This window comes from Planococcus citri, chromosome 5, assembly GCF_950023065.1.
Source record: "Planococcus citri chromosome 5, ihPlaCitr1.1, whole genome shotgun sequence".
Classification (NCBI taxonomy): Eukaryota; Metazoa; Arthropoda; class Insecta; order Hemiptera; family Pseudococcidae; genus Planococcus; species Planococcus citri.
In genome coordinates this window covers 63797230-63811815 of record NC_088681.1, presented here as the reverse complement: position 1 = coordinate 63811815, position 14586 = coordinate 63797230, and the positions used below count along the sequence as shown (strand labels likewise).

At 37.3% G+C, this 14586-nt stretch overlaps 1 protein-coding gene across 1 annotated transcript; it reads left to right on the top strand.

The window, feature by feature from the left end:
- Positions 1-8183: 8183 nt before the first annotated feature.
- Positions 8184-10482, top strand: LOC135848124 (speckle-type POZ protein-like). The gene is made up of 2 exons (XM_065367915.1): positions 8184-8920; positions 9009-10482. Exon 2 carries the CDS (start codon positions 9148-9150, stop codon positions 10327-10329), a length of 1182 nt encoding a protein of 393 aa, XP_065223987.1. The 5' UTR covers positions 8184-8920; positions 9009-9147; the 3' UTR covers positions 10330-10482.
- The last annotated feature ends 4104 nt before the right edge of the window (positions 10483-14586 follow it).

Genomic DNA, 14586 nt, shown 5'->3' with positions numbered 1-14586 from the left:
AATTTCTATTAAATTTCGAACACAAATTCACGTGCAATGCTGGTTTTAATTCGCGAGTTAGTTCTGGTACACAAAAATATTCTATCACGTAAATTGCGCTTCAGTAGCACTGAGCTATACAGTCGGGTGACTCAAGTCGCTAGATTACTACGGCGAGTAATCCGGACAAGATAAAAAGCGCTGAGTCAGGACGAACTGTTTCACACGTGCTCGAAACGTGTTTCTTAGCGGGATTCGAGTGCAAAGTCACTTCAGAGGTGACTCGGACAAGATAAAGAGCACTAGATCTCAGCTAAAAAATTAGCTTCGAATGAATCGCGAACACGAACACGAATTGCTGGAGAAAAAATTCAGGTGCCAAAATACCACCTTGGGTATTTCTGAAAAAATACAAGGACACTGAATTATCACTCAGCTTTGAGTGCTGGTTTGAAAAAATACGCGAAAAATGCTTGCGATGTGTTTGCTTTGATTGAAAAGCCACTCGCGAAATGTACTGTAATATTTTACGATATTACTTACCAATACTGCTGCAAAATATAGCTTCGAACAGAAGTTCTACTGCTGCTGATCGCGTGGTTGAAAAACAAACGCGGAGAAATTATGCAAATAAATTGCTTAGTATCAAAATTCACTTTAAAAAATAAAACGTGAAAAGATACCGGACAAGACACACACTAAAGACGCAAAAATGCGCGCGAAAAAAATAACACAATGACAGTCAAGCTGCTTCTCTGGAGGAGCGTGGCTATAACCGTCGTCACACTTGAAAAGAAAAATATATAATGCGAGCCGCGGTAGCTATCAACTCGACGGTTGGTGGCTACACAGCTGCAGCGGCGACATCGCAAAGATGGCGGCTAGTGCGACGTGTGTGTCTGTCCTTGGGTGGTGGTAGGGGTCACGCAACAATGCGGCGGACAAGCTGGAACTCGCTTTTCACGTTTCGACGAACGGATTGAGTTCTGAGAAATTCTCAACGGATTTTTTATCCATCGATGGATTTCATCATCTACCACCACACATACACATGTAAAAATAAACACGTTTTCGTCAAATTCCGGCAAATTTGACTAGGTGTGTGTGTGTATGAGTGAAAGCAACTTAATACTTTCGTGATTATTTACTTTGAAATATTCACAAGTATTCTTTCCTTTCCTATTTTCGGACACTTTGGTCTGAGAATAGTCAAGAAGTGAATCGTAAGTACAATTGAAATCATACTGCAAGTATTATTTTCCAAAGTTTGGTCGCGATCTAAACTTTGTACTCATAACGATTTACTTCCTCCAAGCTCAGATTACGACAAATCTGTGCTTTTTGGACACTCGGAAGGGCGCCAATGTAAGAGGGTAAAATGGCTTAAAGCAGTGATTGGTAATGTGACTTACGATGGTGGTTGCTATTGTGTTGTTTCCAAGAAATATCCCTTAGAGTATTTCTACTAAATACTCACCGGAATACCTCACATGCTCGGCTAGGGCGTGAGTAGGAAATGGTTGCTTTTACACTCTTAACATATGATCATACACACCATAAATAATAACAAGTTATACACGAGAATAATATTTAATGTGTGCAATATTAACAACACGTTACAAGTTTTACATAATCACATATTCTATGTATTTATGTACGTTAACAAGACACTTTCTTAAACTAAATATACACACGTTGGTGTTACACACTGTGGTGTAGGTTTGGATAAGTGATCTCCTCTGGCAAGGAGATCTAACTTATTCACACTGATATGTGCAAGTACTTACCCAGAGTGGCGACGAGTAGATCATCACTCCTTCTCGTCTATTCATTGGTTTCACTAATAACTAACTAAAACTAAAGCACTAAATATAATACTTAACACTCGAGAGTAAAAACTTATACTTAAATGACTGCATTAACCCATTAACCGTGAATAACATACCCGCGTGCACTCGGATACATTACTGGCGTTCTGTACTCTCGTCGCTTGGCTCGTATGGCTAGCTGACGAGAATACAACGCAGTGTTGCCTTAGTGCAACGCAGTGTTACCATGTGGGCGAGCCCTATACATACCACGTACGGCATAGTAGTATATCACAGGTTTTGTGAGGGACACCTCAAGAGTGGTTTTTTGACCAGGTTTTTTCAAAATTAAAAAATCAAAAAAGAAAAATCAAAATTTTACCGTTTGCAAGGAAATTTCCGAAATTTGCGCGAATCGCTGTATTTTGTCCACAACTAACCTCCCGAGACCGCATTCCGCCATTCCCCACCGATATGGAGCCTCCAGCGCGATTTTTAAATTTCTCCAGAATTTTGAATTTGCTCCAGAAGGCGTGAATATGAAATTGGGCAGCTGAAAATCGAGTTGTGTGTTATACTCGATCTGTTTAACGAATGTATCCACATTTGAGCCGATTCTGAAGCGAACACCTCAAGAGTGGTTTTTTTGACCAGTTTTTTATTAAAATAAAAAAATTCAAAAATCAAAAATTTCCCGTTTGCGAGAAAATTTTCGAAATTTACGCGAATCGCAGTATTTTGTCATGAACTAACCCCACGAGGGCGAAATTCTCCATTTCCAGCCATTCTGGAGGCTCCAGCGCGATTTTTCAATTTCTCCAGAAGGCGTGAATATGAAGTTGGACAGCTAAAAATCGAGTTGTGCGTTATACTCGAACTGTTTAACGAATTTATTCGCATTTGAGCCGATTCTGGAGGGGACACCTCATGAGTGGGTTTTTGAACAGTTCCCTGTTGGGGGAAAATCCGTGATGAAACCCGTCAAAAAATCCGTCGCGGCTATTTGGGACTAACCGCTAACCGCTAAGCGGAATTTATGGCGGTTTTTTTTCCGCAATGCGGAATTTGAAAGCAGAATAATCGTCATCACGGTAAAGCGGATTTTTGATATGGCGGCTTTTTGATATCGCGATTTTTGATACACTGAGAAAAAACTGTGGTGCAATGTACTATACGAGTAAATTTTTGATTTTTTAAAAATAATTAACGCGTTTGATATGCATTATGTTTATGTGAATCAGTTTACATTGCACTTAGCGATTTTTTGACACAATTTTCGTGTCAGTATATCAACGAAAATTTTCTACCTAACTGGGGATTCGAACCTGCGACCCTACGTCCCTAACTACCTAACCTTAACCACTAGACTACGGGGCCTATCGTGGAGCGTACTGCATTTTGAACAATATAAGCAGGAGCGGATGGGCACTTTTAAAGTTACCAGGATGTGGCGCTGGCTTTGATGCGACGCCGTTTTTTGAACGATGATTGGGGGGGGGGGTGTACGTACGTGATGAAAAAATGAAATCATGCGTACTTTTTTTTGGAATTTTTTCACCTTGAATATTTTAGCCAGTATTGTCATTTTGAGGGGGTGTAAAAACTACAAATTTGTCGATTTTTTTTTTTTAGATTTAATTTCTGAATTCAATTATAATTTACTAGGGTAAGGTGCATTAGAAAATCCAAGTTTTTATAAATCAAAAAAAAATGCAATAGGTACTTGACTACTTGTGTTGAATTAAAGTCAATCAAAGTATTTGTAAAAAGATAAACAAAATTTTGAAAAATTAGTTTCAAGTATTCTTGAATTTTGATAACTCACAGGGTATGTTTAGTACTCCAAAAACATAATTTTGGGCCCATAACCCGCCCCTCATCTTACTCCCTTCGACCAGGTGGGCCAAAAAACGCTCTTTTCAGGGGAAAAATTTTGCATCAGCGCGTGTTTGAGATAAAATTTTTCTGTGAACGAATATAGTTGGAGGATACATGGTACCTCCCTGAATTTTTTCAGAATTTTTCATCGTAGGGGGTGGGGAGAAAGGGAAACAAAAGAAAACTTTGAATCGACGTCATCCCGGAACAAAAAAACATACCAAACGATTTTTTCGATATTATAGGTGTACCTTCTATAGAGATCATCGCCCGACCATTTGGATTGGTGGGTCAAGCTCAAACGCTCAAAAAACCTCAAAAACCACGTTTTCAAGTATAGGTCTTTTGAAAATATTTTCTTTGCAAATGTTTCGCAATAATGACGAAAAAATATTACAAGATATGTATTTTTATTTCTGAAACTGAGGAAATATTTTGGAACGTACTTAGTGATGCCAATATTTTATATTTCAAAGAATCAAGAAAAATTGCCAAAAATCACCAAATTTTTGGCGATGTACAATAAATGGCAATAACGATTAAAAATGTGTAATTACATAGAATGGATTCAGAATCTCAAATAATTTCACTTGGGACAGAGGGGCCAACAATTTTTGAAAAAAATATCGTTGCTAGAATCATGTCTTCTTCATATATTTTGAGTGAATCCGTAATCTTTTATTCGAAGATCGTTGAAACATGATTTTTAAATTTCTTCTCGAAAAAATCGTTTTTTTGTGAGCAAGAGATGTGGAGAGGGGAAAATTTTTTGGCTCCAACATTTTTTCAAAGGTACATAACAATGTTTCATCAAAATTTCAAAGCATTTCACATATTTTATTCCCCCCCCCCCCTCCCGAATACCTTTTAGCCATCTTGATGTAAGCAAAAATACTTCTGCGCGCGTAGTTTTGTAAAACACATAGAACAATTTTAGTTCTCTTCAATTTCCGCCATTTGTCCATAATTTTTGAGAAAAACGTAAAAAACGTGGTTTTTTGAGCTTTTGAGAGTTTGACCCGCCAATCCAAATGGCCTGGCGATGATTTCTATAGAAGGTAGACCTAAAAGATACATACTTATTTGACGAAAAAATCGTTTTGGTATATTTTTTCGTTCCGGGGATATGGCGATTTAAAGTTTTCTTTTGTTCTCCCTTCTCCCCCTCTCCCCCTTCGATGAAAAATTCTGAAAAAATTCAGGGAGGTACCCCAGGTATTCTCGAACTACATCCGTTCACAGAAAAGATAAGCTGCATTTAAAATTCAGGCGAACCACCACGGAGTAGACGCGATTTTTTCAGCGGTTTTTTCCGCGGTTTACTCACTTTAATGGTAATTTGGCGGATTATTAATCCGCTAAGCGGGTTTTTGGACGGATTAGCCAGTTCGCTATAAAAGTCGCTTTCAAGTAAATCGTCTAATCCCCTAAAGGCGGTTTTTATAGCGGATTGGCGGTTTTTTTGGCGGATTTATTCGCGGAATCGCGGAATTTCACCCAACAGGGTTTCTTTTTCATAATAAAAGTATCCAAAAATCAACAAAATTGACTATTTTAATGATTTATGCTTTTTTTTAAAAGTACGTACTTGAACAGTAAACATGTTGAAAATAAGTCCTAAAACTGATAGTAACCCCCCCCCCCAACCATATTTCGCCATTTCCAGCCATTCTGGAGCCTCCAGCGCTATTTTTCAATTTCTCCAGAATTTTGAATTTGCTCCAGAAGGCGTGAATATGAAGTTGGGCAGCTAAAAATCGAGTTGTGTGTTATACTCGATCTGTTTATCAAGTTTATCCACATTTGAGTCGATTTTGGGAGAGACACCTCAAGAGTGGTTTTTTGACCAGCTTTTTTCATAATAAGAAATCCAAAAAAAATCAAAATTTTACCGTTTGCGAGGAAATTTCCGAAATTTGCGCGAATCGCTGTATTTCGTCCACAACTAACCTCCTGAGACCGCATTCCGCCATTTCCCACCGATCTGGAGCCTCCAGCGCGATTTTTAAATTTCTCCAGAATTTTGAATTTACTCCAGAAGGCGTGAATATGAAGTTGAGCAGCTGAAAATCGATTCGTGTATTATACTCGATCTGTTTAACAAGTTTATCCACTTTTGAGTCGGTTTTGGGAGGGACACCTCAAGAGTGGTATTCAAAAGTTCAGGAGAAATTTAAAAATTGCGCTGGAGGCTCCAGAATGGCAGGAAATGGCGGAATTCGGTCTCGGGAGGTTAGTTGTGGACGAAATACAGCGATTCGCGCAAATTTCAAAAATTTCCTTGCCAACAGTAAAATTTTGATTTTTTAGAATTTCTTATTATGAAAAAATCTGGTCAAGAAACCACTCTTGAGGTGTCCCTCCCAAAACCGACTCAAAAGTGGATAAACTTGTTAAACAGATCGAGTATAACGCACAACTCGATTTTTAGCTGCCCAACTTCATATTCACGCCTTCTGGAGCAAATTCAAAAGTTCTGGAGAAATTGAAAAATGGCGCTGGAGGCTCCAGAATGGCAGGAAATGGCGGAATTCGGTCTCGGGAGGTTAGTTGTGGACGAAATACAGCGATTCGCGCAAATTTCAAAAATTTTGACATAGTTAAATACATTGGGACTGGGAAGAGGGAGAGGAGGAATTATTTATTTTCCTATGCTAGTGAGTTCTAGAATTATCACCTTAGGAGTGAATATTTCCTTATTTGCCTGGATAGCTCAAGACTCTCTATCTAACCAATAACCTGACATAACTATGCAAAAATCTATGTATCGAACGTTGAAATAAAAACAACCTACAATACAATTTAAAGAATTTATTATAACGTATTTATACATAGGACATCGGTTCTACCAATCGGTAGCGTAAGTCTACTACGATCCGTCATAAGGAAGTATTAAGCATAATTTATAACTAGTGCCGAGTGCACTTAATTAATTTCCTCGTAGCATTCCTCCTATTTAGGGAATGCTTACGAGTAGAAAAATAAGAAACCTATACACAAAATACACGATGAAGTCATGCAAAACACCATTGATAAAATATTAGGTAGGCATGGAATTCTCCGATTCCACATACCTACCTATAACAATAATTAGTAATAAGCCAATTACCTTGATGATAAATGCGCTTTAACATTTACCTGAAAACTGTCCACATTGACCATCTCTATCTGGGGTCCTACCAAAACTAAGGACTTCGATGGCACCTTAACTAAACGAGATTTCACGTACCACTTCGCATAATTTACAGGTGTCCGGATACACCTCAAACTACTGAAAAGAACTCCAATACAATTGATCATAGGATCAATTGATTGTCTAAATCAATTATATAAATTTCACACGCGAGGTGTTAACAAATAAAAACTTATTACTAAATGACGAAGAACCATCTTGCTGCAGCTAATGAGACTAAGTGGAGAAAATGCCGCAGACTACTTGTATATATAATTTTTTAAGATAGTCACGTGACCAAAGGCTAAGATCTTTGTTGGCATTTTTCCCTTTTTAAATAATCGACTCTCGGCCGCGAGCTCGATACAAAGACCTAACTTGTCATCATAAATCTGTCATTCAATTGATGACAAATTACTAACTATTTTACCCTTCGTAAAGAATACGTTACCAAACTTTTCAGTTTAAAGGGTTCACAAAATCATCCCCCTTTAGGCGATGGAGGCAGTATGCCCTATATCAATTTCCTCGCAAACAGTAAAATTTTGATTTTTTAGAATTTCTTATTATGAAAAAATCTGGCCAAAAAACCACTCTTGAGGTGTCCCTCCCAAAACCGATCCAAAAGTGGACAAACTTGTTAAACAGATCGAGTATAACACACAACTCGATTTTTAGCTGCCCAACTTCATATTCACGCCTTCTGGAGCAAATTCAAAAGTTCTGGAGAAATTGAAAAATAGCGCTGGAGGCTCCAGAATGGCTGGAAATGGCGAAATTTGGTTGGGGGGGGGGGGGGGTAATATCAGTTTTAGGACTTATTTTGAACATTTTTACTGTTCAAGTACATACTTTTTAAAAAAAACATAAATCACCAAAATAGTCAATTTTGGATTTTCAAAAATTCGCCAAAAATCGAAAAATGAACTTGGGCAGCTGAAAATTTGGATTTGGGGGTTTTAGAACATGCTCTTTACAAAAATCGTGGTCCCGTTCAAATCGGAGGCGGATACCTCAAGAGGTTCCCTTGTTAGGGCCAAAAGAATATTTCTTCATCGTTATGGGATTCATTATTGACACCGCAAGATAATAAATAATAATATGTAGCAGAGTTGGACGATGTATTTAAATTAGGTAGACCTTCGTAAAGTTAGTCTCAAATATAAGGTTTTAAACGTCACGAGAAATCCAAGTACCTACCTGAGAATAATTTTTCGTATAGAAAAAATGATGGATAATCCAGATTCGTCAAGTCGTAAATTCAATTTCAATTACGCAAGGTATTTTTTACGTGATTATTGAAAAAAAGCGAAATTTCAAAAATTTATCCCTCTGTAAATATAGAAAACACAATTCTGTAATGAAAACGACCTAAACAATTTGAAAAATACAAAATAATTTACACCTCACTATGCTTCTTAGGTAACCACTCATGACCGTAATTTTTATTTTTTTGTCGCGATGTTTATTTTTAAGGGTTGAATTTTTACAGAAAATCCAATTTAATTTAATGCAAATATTTTTTTCAATTTTAAGGGCAGATGAATTGAAATTAAACTACAGGGGGGGGGGGGGGTGTCCAAAAGTCACCTGGCAAATTTGCAATAAGTAACACAGTGTAATGTGAAGCCGGAGCAATGGAGCGCGTACGCTCGATTTTCGAGGTAACCATGGCTACTTCGAAAATCGAGTCCAAAAGTCACCTGCAGGTGACTTTTGGACCCTCCACTAACATGATACCTGACCGGCTCAGTTGCTAAGCAACACAGTGTAATGCGAAGCCAGAGCGATGGAACGCGCATGCGCTCGATTTTCTAGGTCGCCAGGTGACTTTTGGACCCCCCCCCCTGTACAGCCATAATGCTAAGCCAAGAGCACCCAGCGGGAGAAATCGGCGTTACACAGGATATTTTGCCAAGATAGCTGCCAGTATGGTAGTCTTATATGCAGGTGTGTTCGTGTGAAGCAAAGGAGTGATCAGATTGGAGTGGAAATTCTTCATTGTGATCTAAAACATCCAGAATGTTATGAATTGTATGATTGCACGAATTTTTCAATCTGTTGGTTCGCAAAAAGTGGATTGGTGAGTCGCCGTCGGTCATTATTTTCATATCTTACTCGTTGAATGTATAATTGTTTCATAAAATATAATCTGAATTCCTTTTTTTTAGGGGTTTTGCGGTTACCTTTCATTATTGCGTCGTTTTGCAGCGTGTGTAGCTTCATTGTAAACTTTAAATCCAGCAACATTTTTGAAAGGTATCGTACTTAAGTAGATACTTATTCTCCCATACCTAGATACTTGTAGAGATGGGCCAGTCAACTTCGTCTTCTCAACCATCTGCATTTAATTCAGAAACTGAAGCGTCGATTAAAAATGAACATTCTCTCGTCGATGTCAAATGGGGAGGATTCTCTTATTTATGGACAATCAAACATTTCGAACATTTCCATTGCAAAATGAATAAAGTTCTGAAATCGACGATATTTAAAATCCCCTCGTATCCTGAATGTGAGTGGCACTTGGAATTTGAACTTGAAAATCATGAGCCTGATGAGAGTGATTATTTCGCTGTGTATTTGTGCCTTGATAAAGGCTTTACTGATGGTATTTTAGTTAAAGCGAAATTTTATTTTTTGGATGATAAAGGAAAGGCAGCAAATGTTCGTCAGTATTGCAAAATATTAAAACCCGGTAAAAGAAGTATAAGTTCTTGGGGATTCCCAGCATTTATTTCAAAAACAAGATTACTGAAACCACATGCAGGCCAAAAAATATTACACGAAGACGCGTTGACAATTGTGTGCGAACTGAAAGGCGCTACATTAAATAGCACAACCATCGAAACAGTGCAGCGGTGTAATATAGGACCAATGATGTCTGAAAACTGTGTTTCAAAGAGTTTGGAACGCTTATTGCTTAATCAAGACTTGATAGACGTAACATTCTCTCTGAATGGTGAGAATTTCGGCGCTCACAAGATCATTTTAGCAGCGCGTAGTCCTGTTTTCGCTGCGATGTTCAAACACGATATGCAAGAAAATCGACTCAATAAGGTAGATATTCCAGACATGAAACCCGAAGTGTTTAAAGCATTTCTACAGTATCTGTACACCGATAAAACTCCACATCCAGGGATGGTACGTGAATTACTTGTAGCAGCTGGGAAATACGATGTTAGTGGTCTGAGACTACTTTGTGAAGAAATGTTGTTGAAGGATTTGTCTGAAGAAAACGCAACTGATGTTTTGGTGTTTGCTGATTTATATCTGCTCGAACATTTGAGAAAGCAAGTCATATTTTATATTAAAAAGCACTTTGCTAGGATCACTTCAACTCAGTCGTGGAAAAATACGATTTTGGAACATCCTCATTTATTCGATGAAGTGAATGGAGTAAATCAACCCTCGGTATTGTCCAATCTTCCGGGTCTATTTTCGAAATTGATGAAGCCTCGATCGAGCGACGACATGGATGCGGCAAGAAAATAATCTTAAAATCTTATTATCTTAATGTCAGTTTTTGTGTCATTATTATTATTATTTTCATACTTTGTTACTTCTTTTTCTATCAGTAATTCATCAACGTTTTCTACTCATTCTGCTATGTTAATTTCAGTTGTCAAGTAAAATTTTTAAAAAGTTTTTTCACCTTGTAGTAGAATTTTTCTCAAAATATTCAAGTAAGATTATCAGAATGAACCAGTTGTCAACTGATGACACATAACAGTAATTGTCCAAATCCTGTGATGGAAGGGGGAAACAAGTGAAATAAGTTGGGACAAGAGAACAGTCATCATTTTGGATCCCAGCGTGAAATCCTACCCCAATATGATGGGTCATTGCGACCAATTTTCGAAAAAAAAAAAACAAAAAACAAACGTGTAACAGAACTATGAGGAAGGTTAAAACAGCGGGTAAAGGTTCCAGAAAAGAATAGACGTCATTTTTGGTGCCAGCGTGAAATTTTAATCTAATTTGATAGGTCGCACCGCCAATTTTTGTTTAAGAATCGTGAAATAAGGTACATGCGGATACGGTGGGAGATGGGGAGGGGGGAAGGCACTGCAAGAGAGGGCAGGAGGCGAGGTGCAACTTGAAAATCATCGTCATTTTAGTTCTCGGCGTGAGATTTTACCTCTCTTCCATTGACTCACTCGGGAGAGATTCAATCGTTCTCGAATGATTCGTTGATTATGAGCAAATCGTTCGCGAACTAATTGAGTCTAATTTTCAACGATGTGATTAAAAATATCTATTTTTATTGTGTTATTTATACCGATTTTGATTTCTCATTGATTTATTCACTCGCGAACGATTTTTCATATTCGAGCGAATCGTTCGCGAACGACTTATCTCATTCGGGCGAATTACTCGCGAACGATTCTCTCATAATTTTTATTTTATTGACAGATTACGGATGTTTCGTTTAGCTTGTCCTTTATCAGGCGATGTGGGGTTCAAGTGATTCAGTAGTTCGTGAATGATTTGTTGATTCTGAGCCATTCGTTCGCAAACGAATTGAATCCAATTTTTAATAATGTCATTAACACTGTCTACTTTTATCGTTTCATTGTTACCAATACCAAGTTTGATTTTTCATTGATACATTGATTCGCGAACGACATTTCTTGTCAGAGCGAATCATTCGCGAACAAATCATTCATAATTTTTATCAACAGATAGGGATATTTCGTTTAGGGTTGTTCTCTATCATCATTCTGATGTGAGTTCCAAGTGATTCAGTCGTTCTCGAATGATTCGTCGATTTTGAACAAATCGTTCGCGAACGAATCTAGTCCAGCTTACAATAATGTCATTAAAACTGTTTTTTTTTATCGTGTCATTTATACCAAATTTGATTCTTCATTGATTCATTCATTCGCGAATGACTTTTCCTATTCGAACGAATCGTTCGCGAACGACTTTCCTTGTTCGAGCGAATCACTCGCAAACGATTCATTCATAACTTTTATTAACAGATTGAGTATGTTTCGTTTAGCTTTTAGCTTGTCCTCAATCATCTGATGTGAGTTCCAAGTGATTCAGTCGTTCTCGAAGGATTTGTCGATTATGAGCCATTCGTTCGCGAACGAATTGAATCAAATTTTCAACAATGTCATTAAAACTGTCTACTTTTATCGTTTCATTTTCATCAAGTTTGATTTTTCATTGATTCATTGATTCGCGAACGACTTTTCTTGTTTGAGCGAATCATTCGCGAACGAATCGTTCATAATTTTTATCAACAGATGAGGGATATTTCGTTTAGGGTTGTCTTCTATCATCATTCTGATGTGAGTTCCAAGTGATTCAGTCGTTCTCAAATGATTTGTCGATTCTGAGCCATTCGTTCGCGAACGAATTGAATCAAATTTTCAACAATGTCATTAAAACTGTCTACTCTTATCGTTTCATTTTCATCAAGTTTGATTTTTCATTGATTCATTGATTCGCGAACGACTTTTCTTGTTTGAGCGAATCATTCGCGAACGAATCGTTCATAACTTTTATCAACAGATGAGGGATATTTCGTTTAGGGTTGTCTTCTATCATCATTCTGATGTGATGTGAGTTCCAAGTGATTCAGTCGTTCTCGAATGATTCGTCGATTTTGAGCAAATCGTTCGCGAACGAATTTAGTCCAGCTGATAATAATGTCATTAAAACTGTCTTTTTTTAATCGTGTCTTTTATACCAAATTTGATTCTTCATTGATTCATTCATTCGCGAACGACTTTTCTTGTTCGAACAAATCGTTCGCGAACGACTTTCCTTGTTCGAGCGAATCACTCGCAAACGATTCATTCATAACTTTTATCAACAGATTGAGTATGTTTCGTTTAGCTTTTAGCTTGTCCTCAATCATCTGATGTGAGTTCCAAGTGATTCAGTCGTTCTCGAAGGATTTGTCGATTATGAGCCATTCGTTCGCGAACGAATTGAATCAAATTTTCAACAATGTCATTAAAACTGTCTACTTTTATCGTTTCATTTTCATCAAGTTTGATTTTTCATTGATTCATTCATTCGCGAGCGACTTCTCTTGTCCGAGCGAATCATTTGCGAAAGAATTATTCATCGTAATTTAATTTCTATAAACAGATTGGTGATACATATTTCGTTTAGGGTTGTCCTCTAGTATCATTCTGATGTGAGTTTCAAGTGATTCAGTCGTTCTCGAATGATTCGTCGATTTTGAGCACATCGTTCGCGAACGAATTGAGTTCAATTTTTAATGATGTGATTAAAAGGGTATATTTTTGCAGTGTGATTTACTTATACCAATTTTGATTTCTCATTGATTCATTCGTTCGCGAACGACTTTTCTTGTTCGAGTGAATCGTTCGTGAACGACTTTCCTTGTTTGTGCGAATCACTCGCGATCGATTCATTTATCATTTTTATTGACAGATTGAGGATGTTTCGTTTAACTAGTCCTTAATCATCTGATGTGTGAGTTCCAAGTGATTCAGTCGTTCTCGAATGATTTGTCGATTCTGAGCCATTCGTTCGCGAACGAATCGAATCCAATTTTTAATAATGTCATTAAAACTGTCTACGTTTATCGTTTCATTTTTATCAAGTATGATTTTTCAATGATTCATTCATTCGCGAATGACTCCTCTTGCCCGAGCGAATCATTTGCGAACGAATAATTCATTATTTCTGTGAACTGATTGGTGATACATATTTCGTTTAGGGTTGTCCTCTTATCATCATTCTGATGTGAGTTTCAAGTGATTCAGTCGTTCTCGAATGATTCGTCGATTTTGAGCGAATCGTTCGCGAACGAATTTAGTCCAGCTGATAATAATGTCATTAAAATTGTCTTTTTTTTATCGTGTCATTTATACCAAATTTGATTCTTCATTGATTCATTCATTCGCGAACAACTTTTCTTATTCGAACGAATCGTTCGCGAACGACTTTTTTTTGTTCGAGCAAATCACTCGCGAACGATTCACTTATAATTTTTGAGCTTGTCCTCTATCATCTGATGTGAGTTCCAAGTGATTCAGTCGTTCTCGAATGGTTTGACAATTTTGAGCAAATCGTTCGCGAACGAATTCAGTCCAGCTTATAATAATGTCATTAAAACTGTCTTTTTTTTGTCGTGTCATTTATACCAAATTTGATTCTTCATTGATTCATTCATTCGCGAACGACTTTTCTTATTCGAACGAATCGTTCGCGAACGACTTTTTTTTGTTCGAGCAAATCACTCGCGAACGATTCACTTATAATTTTTGAGCTTGTCCTCTATCATCTGATGTGAGTTCCAAGTGATTCAGTCGTTCTCGAATGGTTTGTCAATTTTGAGAAAATCGTTCGCGAACGAATTTAGTCCAGCTCATAATAATGTCATTAAAACTGTCTTTTCTATCGTGTCATTTATACCAAATTTAATTCTTCATTGATGTATTCATTCGCGAACGACTTTTCTTATTCGAACGAATCGTTCGCGAACGACTTTTTTTTTGTTCGAGCGAATCACTCGCGAACGATTCACTTATAATTTTTGAGCAGAATCGTTCGTGAACGAATTGTTTGCAATTTTTATTGACAGATATAAGATAGGAGGATGTTTCCTTCGACCTTTTCGTGTATTATCTGATTTGATTTCCGAGTACGTGAATCGTTCTCAAATGATTCGAACTTTCTGAACGAATCGTTCACGGACGAATCATTCCCATTTTTTGGATAGATTTGTAATGTCAGTTAATGATTCATTTTTATTAATAAACG